Source organism: Tupaia chinensis, unplaced genomic scaffold (genome assembly GCF_000334495.1).
Source record: "Tupaia chinensis unplaced genomic scaffold, TupChi_1.0 Scaffold138060_1, whole genome shotgun sequence".
Taxonomy (NCBI): Eukaryota; Metazoa; Chordata; class Mammalia; order Scandentia; family Tupaiidae; genus Tupaia; species Tupaia belangeri.
In genome coordinates, this window is record NW_006197961.1 from 2,258,787 (window position 1) to 2,268,659 (window position 9,873).

Below are 9,873 nucleotides of genomic sequence, written 5' to 3' on the forward strand. Positions count from 1 at the left end.
CATGCTGCAATCCTTTCTCCTCCATTCTCCTCTTGGGATTTTGGGCATGCATGTGCATGTGTCCACCATGGTTTTGAAGCTGCCAGGTATGGAGTTCAAATTGCAGGTGGCCATCTGGGAGTCCAGCTGCCTTAACCAGCATGCCATCTGCTGACCCCAGACTTAACTTTTCTGAGTCTCATTTCTGCAAATGTAGAGTGAGTTTCTAATAGGACTGATCTAAAACAATGGACACAAATGTAATTTAGATTATAAAATTCATATAGAATTCTAATTTCAGTTCGTGGTGCACAAAATGTATAAGTACAATATATCTTTTATAATTAAAAATGTTTCATGGGCCTGTGGTTAAGGTGCTGCACTCCCACATAGCCAATCTCGGTTTGAATCCTGGACCTGGCAGATTGAGAATGAAACCAGACATGTGTGTGTATGTGTCCAGAATCCTGGGAGAATGGATTGCTCATTGATCATACCCCTTGGGGGTGATTTCAGGCTTTCTCTCTTTGTTTCTCTCTGGTGAGTGTACATGCCTTAAGGGGGAACAATCCTTAAAAAAAAAACCCTAAAAATATTTCATGAATGGAAGACTAAATGATAGGTCTTTTTTTTTTTTTTTTGAGAAGTTTTTACTATAGGGTGTGTGCGCTCACCAGACAGACAGAGAAAGACAGAGAGACAGAAAGCAAGAAATCACTCCTCAGGGGGGATGGCCAGGCCGCAATCCCTTCTCCTCCATTCTCCTCTCGGGATCTTGGGCATGCACGCACACACACCCAGTGTGAGTTTTAAGCCACCAGGTCCGGGATGTGAACCGTGGTCGACTACGTGGGAGTCCAGCGACATAGCCATTATGCCAACTGCTGGTCCCGATAGTTCTTAACTTATGCTGCAAGCATGAAATTCCTTAGTGCTTTACTAAAAGCATCACGAAGCCATGGGCTGAAATGATGATTTGATTTACCCAAATACCCTTGATAGAAGAGTAAATGAATACTCCTTTGCTCTCCTTCTTGTTGAAGGAATAGCAATTTTCTTGACAGAAGAGTTACCCTCACCACACATCATTGTTGTGACTCTCTAAGGAGTCTAGGAAAGACAATTTTCTCAGTCTTCGACTTCTAACTTCCTCTCTTGAGAGCAGAGAATCAGTGGAAATTTTTCTTTTCTTCCCAGACCAGTCCACAAGGGAAATAACTTGCCCAGGGGATAGAGCAACAACAGGAACATATACCTAGTGAACAGAGATAGACAGCTGTAAATATCCTCTCTACTTTTCATCAGAGTGTATGACCTTGGGCTAGATGGGACATGGTCAGTTCTTTTGGAGTCCCAGGTGTGGCTGGGGACCAATGCATTACTCTTCCACTTTGTGTTTTCTGGGACAGAGCTTCAGTCTCCAACATCAACCACCTGGGGAGGAGTTCACACTCCCACAAGGAGACCTTTCAGTCCCAGACCATCCCGGTGAGTCCAAGAGCCCAGTAGACACGGCAGGAAAGGGTCAGAGCATGGACACTAAGAATCATTTCCCAAGAGCTCAAGCCTAGGCAAGAGCCAAAAGATTGTGTTGCTTTTTGCATGGTTAAGAAATTCATTTACTTAATTTGAACTCAGCAGAACATGGGTCCTTGTTGAACATAAAGTGACATGAATGGAAGTCCTATTGAATGAGATAGAAGAAGAAATTGATGACATAAGTGGTTTTAATAATATTAGATCATACCCAAATAATTTTTCAGTGAAGGGAGGAGGAAATTAACATATTAGGTATAAAGGGATATACAATCCATGAGCGAATTTTCTTTTTTCTTTCTTTTTCTTTTCCCGTTCTCTTCCTTCTTTCTTTCTTTTTCTCTTTCTTCTTTTTCTTTCTTCTCTTTCTTTTTCTTTTTTCCTTCCTTCCTTCCTTCCTTCTTTCCTTCCTTCCTTCCTTCCTTCCTTCTCGCCTTCCTTCCATCCCTTCTCTTTCTCTTCTTTTTTTCAAGAATTTTGCTACAGGGCATGTGCACTTGCCAAAGAGACAAAAAGAGACAGAGATATTGAAAGCAAAAAAAAAAAAATCACCCCCTAGGGAGATGACCACACCTCAGTCCCTTCTCCTCCTTTCTTCTCCCAGGATCCTGAGCATCCACACACATGCAACAGGCATGAGTTTTAAGCTTCTGAGTCCAGTACTTGAACCATGGTCAGCTAAGTGGGAGTCCAGCCATGTAGCCATTACACCATCTGTTGGCCCTGAGGGCATTTACTTTTTAAAAAATTTAAATGGGGTTTATTTGAGCATCTTTCTGTTTTCATTAAAAGAGTCCATGGTCCAGCAGATGGTTAAGGCACTGGACTCCCCTGTATGGCTGATTGTGGTTCAAGTCCTGGACCCAGTTGTGAGAAATATGGCAGGTGTGTGTGTGTGCCCAAAATCCTGAGAGGAGAAGGTGTTGCAGCATGTCCACCACAACCAACCCCCTCCCCCTCCCCTGGGAGGTGATTTCTCACGTTCCCTCCACCAACCCCCTCTCCCTCCCCTGGGAGGTGATTTCTCATGTTCCCTCTCTCTATTTCTCTCTGTTCTTCTTCAGTGACCGCATGGGGTCTAAGGCAGGGAAAAAAAAAAAAAAGACCAGGGGTTGTTTGCAACTGAAACCAGGTAAAAGTAGTCCATGAGACATGTTTACTACCAGGTGAAAGTAGTCCATGAGACATGTTTACACTTTCCTCTCTCAAGCTGGGTAGTCCTATAGAAAAAAAAATGTTATGTCAAAAGAGGGATCTTAAAGAGTTTTACTTGTCAATTATTTAATTACTGATGAGACAATATATTTGGGACTAATAAGCCTATTGATTTTCTTATTTATTGCAAATTGTTAGTCCAAGTACTTTGTATTGCATTTCTTTTTAAAAAAATATTTAATTTTACTCATGTATTTTTTAATTTGGCATAGGGCAAATATGCTTACTAGAGAGAGACAGAGAGAGGAAGAGAAGGAAAGTGAGAAAGCAAATCACCAGGTCCAGGAACTGAACTTGGTCAGCCATGTGGGAGTCCAGTGCCTTAACCACCATGCTGCCTGCTGGCCCTTACTGCATTTCTTTAAACAAAAATTGGAGCTCTTTTTTTTTTTTTTTTCTGTCTCCACCAAGTGTTGTTTGCCACTTAATTTTTTTTTTGTTTCTTTGTACTACTTACTTAACTTTAGAAGTTGAACAACTTGTGATGTACAATTTTGCTCTACATCAATGTTTGGTTTTGGGTTTTACACTGTTTTTCAATGGATGTTGTAAAACGAAGCTTACTTTCAGAGATAAGCATGTAGTTTTTCATTATAAATCTAAACTCGTGCATGGAATTTTTATGTATAGGTTTAAATACATGTGAAGTACTATGTGGATGTTTATAAATTTTGTTTAAAACCATCTCTCAGTTGGGCATATTGAATATCCATCTTTTCCTCTCTGTGTCTCTGGAGAGTGTATGCACCTCATGGCAAAAATCTCTCTGTCTCTAAAAGAAAAAAAGAGGGACCAGCAGTTAGCGTAATGGCTATGTCACTGGACTCCCATGTAGTTGACCGCGGTTCGAGTCCCAGACCCGGTGGCTTAAACTCACGCTGGGCACGTGTGCGTGCATGCCCAAGATCCCAAGAGGAGAATGGACGAGAAGGGATTGTGGCATGGCCATCACCCCTGGGGGGTGATTTCTCGCTTTCTGTCTCTCTGTCTCTCTCTGTCTTTCTGGTGAGTGCACGCACCCTATTTCAAAAAGAAAAAACTTCGCAAAAAAAAAAAAAGAGAGAGAGAGAGCAAGAGAGAGAGGAATTGGGGGTTTACGGGTGGAGAAGGAATCAGATCATTGAGAAATAGAAGTAAAATACCAGTCTTGTCTCATCACCAGTGATAGGTATTCATTTACAAATAAGAAGGGATTATAGGGGATGGACAGCATGACCCTCGCTGTGTAGAAGATGCTATAATAGTATTCAGAATAGTAGAGTTGGTGGTCCACGTTCAAACAGTCAGTGTGTGGTAGACCCAAAATGCAAAACAGTTTTCTGATGCTAAAAGATACTTTTGCATTTCATTTTATTTACTAAATACTTTTTTCCTTTCTCTTAAAATTCTCCACTTTTTTCATACTTTGTGTTATTTTGTGACTTGTTGGTTTATTCCCTTTGCTCTTTTCCTTCTGGAGTTTTCCATATTTACTGTGACATGTTTTTACACAGTAAAGCTATTTCCCCTTTTTCTTTCAGATACAGTTTTTGGTCACTTGATTAGTAATCTGAGTCATCATGGGGATAAAACCAGTATTGGAACACATCCAGAACAAAGGGAGCTTTCTCTCGGTGTTGGTGTCTCAGGGACCACCCAAGTTTATTAAATCTTTTTCTTTTATTCTCCCTGGAGACCATTTCTTTCTGTTTATTGCATTTTTAAAAATTTTTTTGGAGAGGTTTTTGCTATAGGGTGCGTGAGCTCACCAGACAGACAGAGAGAGACAGAGAGCCAGAAATTGAGAAATCACCCCCCAGGGGGGATGGCCATACCGCAATTCCTTCTCCTCCATTCTCCTCTTAGGATCTTGGGCACGCACGCATACGGGTCCGGGACTTGAACCACGGTCGACTACGTGGGAGTCCAGCGTAGTCGCTAACTGCTGGTCCCTGTTTATTGCATTTCTTGAGAGATTTTTCTATAGGGCACATGCACTCCCTGGAGAGACAGAGAGACAGAAAGTGAGAAATCACCCTCCAGCAAGGATGGTCATGCTGCAATACCTTCTCTTCCATTTTCTTCTTGGAATTTTGGGCATGCACGCACCCTTGCTCAGTGTGAGTTTCAAGCCTCCAGGCCTGGGACTCAAGCCATGGTAGACCACATGGGAATCCAGTGACATAACCATTATGCCATCTGCTGGTCCCTGAGTTTGTTATCGAGCATGTGCTCTAACCAGAGAGAGACGAAGAGAGAGAAAGTGAGGAAGCACTTCCTGAAAGGGATGACCACACTGTAATCTCTTCTCTTCCATTCTCCTCTTTGGATTTTGGGCATGCACTCACATCCTGGCATGATTTTCAAGCTACAAGGTCCAGGACTCGAATTGCAGCCAGACATGGGGGAATCCAGTGCCTTTACCACTGTGCCACTTGCTGGTCCCTATTGCACTTTAAAAAAAAAATTTCTTTAAACACACAGTGCAATATAGGCACCTTAAAATGGAACTCCAACTTTACATGTCTATGGTGCACTTAAGAGAACAAATCTGTCCAAAAAAAAAGAAATTGTAATTTCTTCATAGTGCATGTTTGTGGGAGAAATAGAGAAGCACCTTTCTTAGTGTGGCACATCATTATCCTTCCCTCAGTCTTTCTGGCAGCCAGGAACACAGACACGTTTGCACACCCAGTGGTACAAGTAGTCCTGGACACCTGTTCCTGGTCTTCCACATGGACCTGGTGTTTCTGAGGGGACACTGTTGCTGTGCCCCTGTGGCAGGCACTGTCTATATTTTTTCAGAGGAAGATAATCTGGTGTCAATATCTTGCCTTGTATTTGTTGTTTTCCGAATCAGGTTGTCGGGTGAGAAGATGTGTTAGTAGCATGGCCACTACCAGGAGGCAGTTATAGGGTGCGTGTGTGTGTGTGCATGCACACGTGCATGTGTGTGCATGTGCAATTTATGGGAGAGATCAGTTCTCCAAGTAGGAATATCTGAGGTCTTATGTTCTAAAAAGAGATTCTTATAGTGCAGAAAACTAAATGCTAACCAGCAGATGAAAATAAAGAAAACAAACACATGTGTGGGGCCAGCAGGTGGCATGATGGTCAAGGTACTGGATTTCTACATGGTTGACAGCAGTTTGAATCCCAGACTTTCTGGTTCGAAAATCCTGTTGGGTGCATGTGTGTGTGTACCCAAAATCCCAAGAGGAGAATGGAGGAGCAGGGATTGTGGCATGACTATCCCCCTTGGGGGGTGATTTCTCAGTTTCCCTCTCTCTGTTGAGCACATGTGCCCTCTGGAAAATTCCCAATTAAAAAAAAAAGTGAAAAGAAAAAGACCTGTATGTGAAAGAAGGACTTCCTGTGTTCTAAAGTTTCTTGAATTACCAGAAAGACCCTGTCCTTCCTCACCATTCTCTGACTCCTTCATTTTTCAATATCCCTCTTGCTCATTGCCCTCCCCACGTTGCTTCCTTTTGGGAGCAGGAACTGGAACAAACACCTGCCACAGGCCCTCTGCACTATGTGTCACTATGTGTTCCCACACATTTCCCCAGATCATCTGTGGGTGCCTTCCTCTCTTCCTTGATGTCTGCTCAGATGTCCCCTGACTTGATGGTGTGGTTTGAACACCCACAAAAAAAAAATACCCCCATCCACTCTCTTCTCCTTACATGGTGGTTTTTTTTTTTAAATTTTTTATCATAGAACCTGTCACCATTTGACATGTTATGATTATTTAGTTTTTATAATAGCACACAATATGCTTTTCGATATATATATATGAAGTACACAACAACCAAATAAAGGATATTACAATAGATATCAGTGTCAACATCTTCTCCTTACATGGTGGTTTTTTTTTTTAAATTTTTTATCATAGAACCTGTCACCATTTGACATGTTATGATTATTTAGTTTTTATAATAGCACACAATATGCTTTTCGATATATATATATGAAGTACACAACAACCAAATAAAGGATATTACAATAGATATCAGTGTCAACAGGGAACTTTGTATTCTTGTATCTGTTAAAAGTTTCTTCCCTGGGACCTTCCCACGCACTGTCTACTACCCAGCTCTATACCATACCATTTCTGGTATCTACACTTGTCTTCCCTACTATTATATCTTTGAATCTTTAAATTTTTTTCCATAGTGAGTAGATATTCAGTATAAATTGTCTTGAGATGTATAGTCTTGCATAGTCTGACTTCACTTAGCATTCAATCATTTATATTCACCTACCATGTATCAAATGTTGAGGTTACATTGTTCTTTATAAGCTGAGTAGTATTCCTGAGTGTGTATGTGCCACAGTTTTTCAAACCATTCATGAGTTGTAGATTGCTTCTGTATCTCCTTTATGGCCTTTTACCATCATCTTGTGATAACGTTTTTGTTTGTTTTCTGGCACAGAAAACTAACTCTAACTAACTCTGGACAATGTCTTCAAGAAGGTCAACATTAAATAGACAGTCTTCAAATGCATGAAAGAATTTCCCACTGAAACTGCAGAATCCTAGACTGGGGAAAAGGCTGTTGATGAGACCAGAATTATTGATCAGAAATGGCACAAGATTCCTCTAAAGGAGAGAAGATCCATCCATAAAACACAACATATTTTTGTGTGTTCATTTCTTGACTGCAAAGTATAAACAGTAACCTTTCAGAATCACTAAGGCCCATTTGGTGAAATTTAGTCAAGCCATTACCCATTTTCCTGGAGGTCACCTCCACTGGATGGAACCAAAGAACAATACAGAAATTTCAGAATTTCTTCTTCTGGGATTTTCCGAGAAACCAGAATTGCAGTCCCTCATATTTGGGCTTTTCCTCTCCATGTACCTGATCACTGTGATTGGAAACCTGCTCATCATCCTGGCCACCATCTCAGATTCCCACCTGCACACCCCCATGTACTTCTTCCTCTCTAACCTGTCCTTTGTAGACGTCTGTTTCACCTCCAGCACCATCCCAAAGATGCTGGTGAACATCCAGACACAGAGCAAAGTCATCACTTATGCAGGCTGCATCACCCAGATGAACTTTTTCAACCTCTTTGTTATGTTGGACAACTTCCTCCTGACAGTGATGGCCTATGACCGGTATGTGGCCATCTGTCACCCCCTGCACTACATGGTCATCATGAACCCCTGGCTCTGTGGGAACCTGGTTCTGGCATCCTGGACAATGGGTATCCTGTATTTTTTGCTACAAAGTTTCATGGCATTGCGGCTGTCTTTCTGTACACATGTGGAAATCCCCCACTTTTTCTGTGAGCTTAATCAGGTGATCCACCTGGCGTGTTCTGACACTTTTCTTCATTATCTGGTAATGTACTTGGTACTTGTACTGCTGGTTGGTGGTCCGCTCACTGGGATTCTTTATTCTTACTATAAGATAGTTTCCTCCATTCGTGCAATCTCATCAGCTCAGGGGAAGTACAAAGCATTTTCCAACTGTGCTTCTCACCTCTCAGTTGTCTCCTTATTTTATTGCACGGGGCTAGGTGTGTACTTTAGTAATGCTGCAACCCACAGCTCACACTCAAGTGCAGCAGCCTCGGTAATGTACACCGTAGTCACCCCCATGCTGAACCCCTTCATCTACAGTCTGAGGAATAAAGATACAAAGAGAGCTCTGAGAAGATTATTTGGAAGAAAGTTATGAAAATGTCAACTTTTCTAGTATTGTAGCAGAGCCCATCATGTAGAGCTTAAAGCTATTATATGACAATAGAGCTGTATTTTGGTAAATTTGAAAGGCTGGTTTTAGGATCTCCTGCAGATACCACAGTCCACAGGTGTTCAAGTACTGTATATAAAATCCTGTAGTATTTGCATATAACCTAATAAAAAATCCTTTTGTATACTTCAAATCATCTCTAGATTTCATATAATATCTAATAAAATGTAAGTACTTCATAAAGACTTGTTATCCCATTTAGCTTTTAAAATTAATGTTATTGAGCATAAGGTTCAAGGGGAGGAAACATTTGAAAGACAGAAAAATTAAAAAAAAATATATTGAATGTATTTAAAAAAATTTTTTTTTCTACAGGGTGTGTGTGCTCCCTGGAGAGACACAGAGAGAGACAGAGAGACAGAAAGTGAGAAATCATCCTTTGTGGGGGAGATGGCCACACCGCAATCACTTCTCTTCCATTCTCCTCTTGGAGAATGGGCATGCACACACATGCACTCAACATGAGATTTAAGCCGCTGGGTCCAGGACTCAAACCATGGCAGATTATGTGTGAGTTTATTGAGTAAACACTATACCATCTGCTAATCTCTTGAATGTATTGCTTCTTAAAAAAATTTCAGTTTTGCTATAGGATATGTGTACACACTGGAGAAAGCCAAAGATGGAGACAGAGATGGAGGGAAAGTGAGAAATTATTCTCCAAAAAGGATGAACATGCTGCAATCCCTTCTCCTCCATTATCTTTCAGGATTCTAGGCATGCATGTACAAGCAACCAGTGTGTTTTTCAAACTGTCATGTCTGGGACATGAACTGTATAGTCTGCAGCCATGTGGGGTTTAACCATCTTAACTGCCATACCACCTGGCTGGCCCCATACTGCTATTTTTCAAGAGTTTGTATTTTGTTTTTATGTTTCTATTTTTTATTTATTTTTACATTCATTCAGTGTATATCATTACAGCATACAAAATGAATTTTCCCATCCAGAATACACTGTATATTGGCTCAATCAAAGATATTACCATACATATTATCTTCAACAGATAATTTTCCATTTTGTGTTTCTTAACTATTTTACTTATTTCCTCCCCTTGGTTTCCTCCCTCTCACCATTTGCTATTTTTCACTCTCCTCCCACACTGTCTCTAGTATCTACAGTTGCTCTCCATGCTTCTATATTGTCCAATATTTCAGTTTCTGCCATAGAGTGCAGGCATTCAGTATATAGTAAGTGGGAACATACGATGCCTTTCTTTCAGAGTCTGGCTTGCTTTTCTTAGCAGTAAATCTTCCAAATTCATCCATTTTGTAACAAATTCTAAGATTTCATTTTTTTAATTTGTGAGTATTCCATAGTGAATATGTGCCACACTTTTTCAATTCATTCATCTGTTCATGGACATTTGGATTGGTTCCATGTCTTAGCAATTGTAAAT

General features: G+C 40.8%; 1 protein-coding gene across 1 annotated transcript; it reads left to right on the plus strand.

The window, feature by feature from the left end:
* The first annotated feature begins 7,469 nt into the window (after positions 1 to 7,469).
* Positions 7,470 to 8,399, plus strand: LOC102484843 (olfactory receptor 7A10). The gene has a single exon (XM_006161062.1). It carries the CDS (start codon positions 7,470 to 7,472, stop codon positions 8,397 to 8,399), a length of 930 nt encoding a protein of 309 aa, XP_006161124.1.
* Positions 8,400 to 9,873: the final 1,474 nt, after the last annotated feature.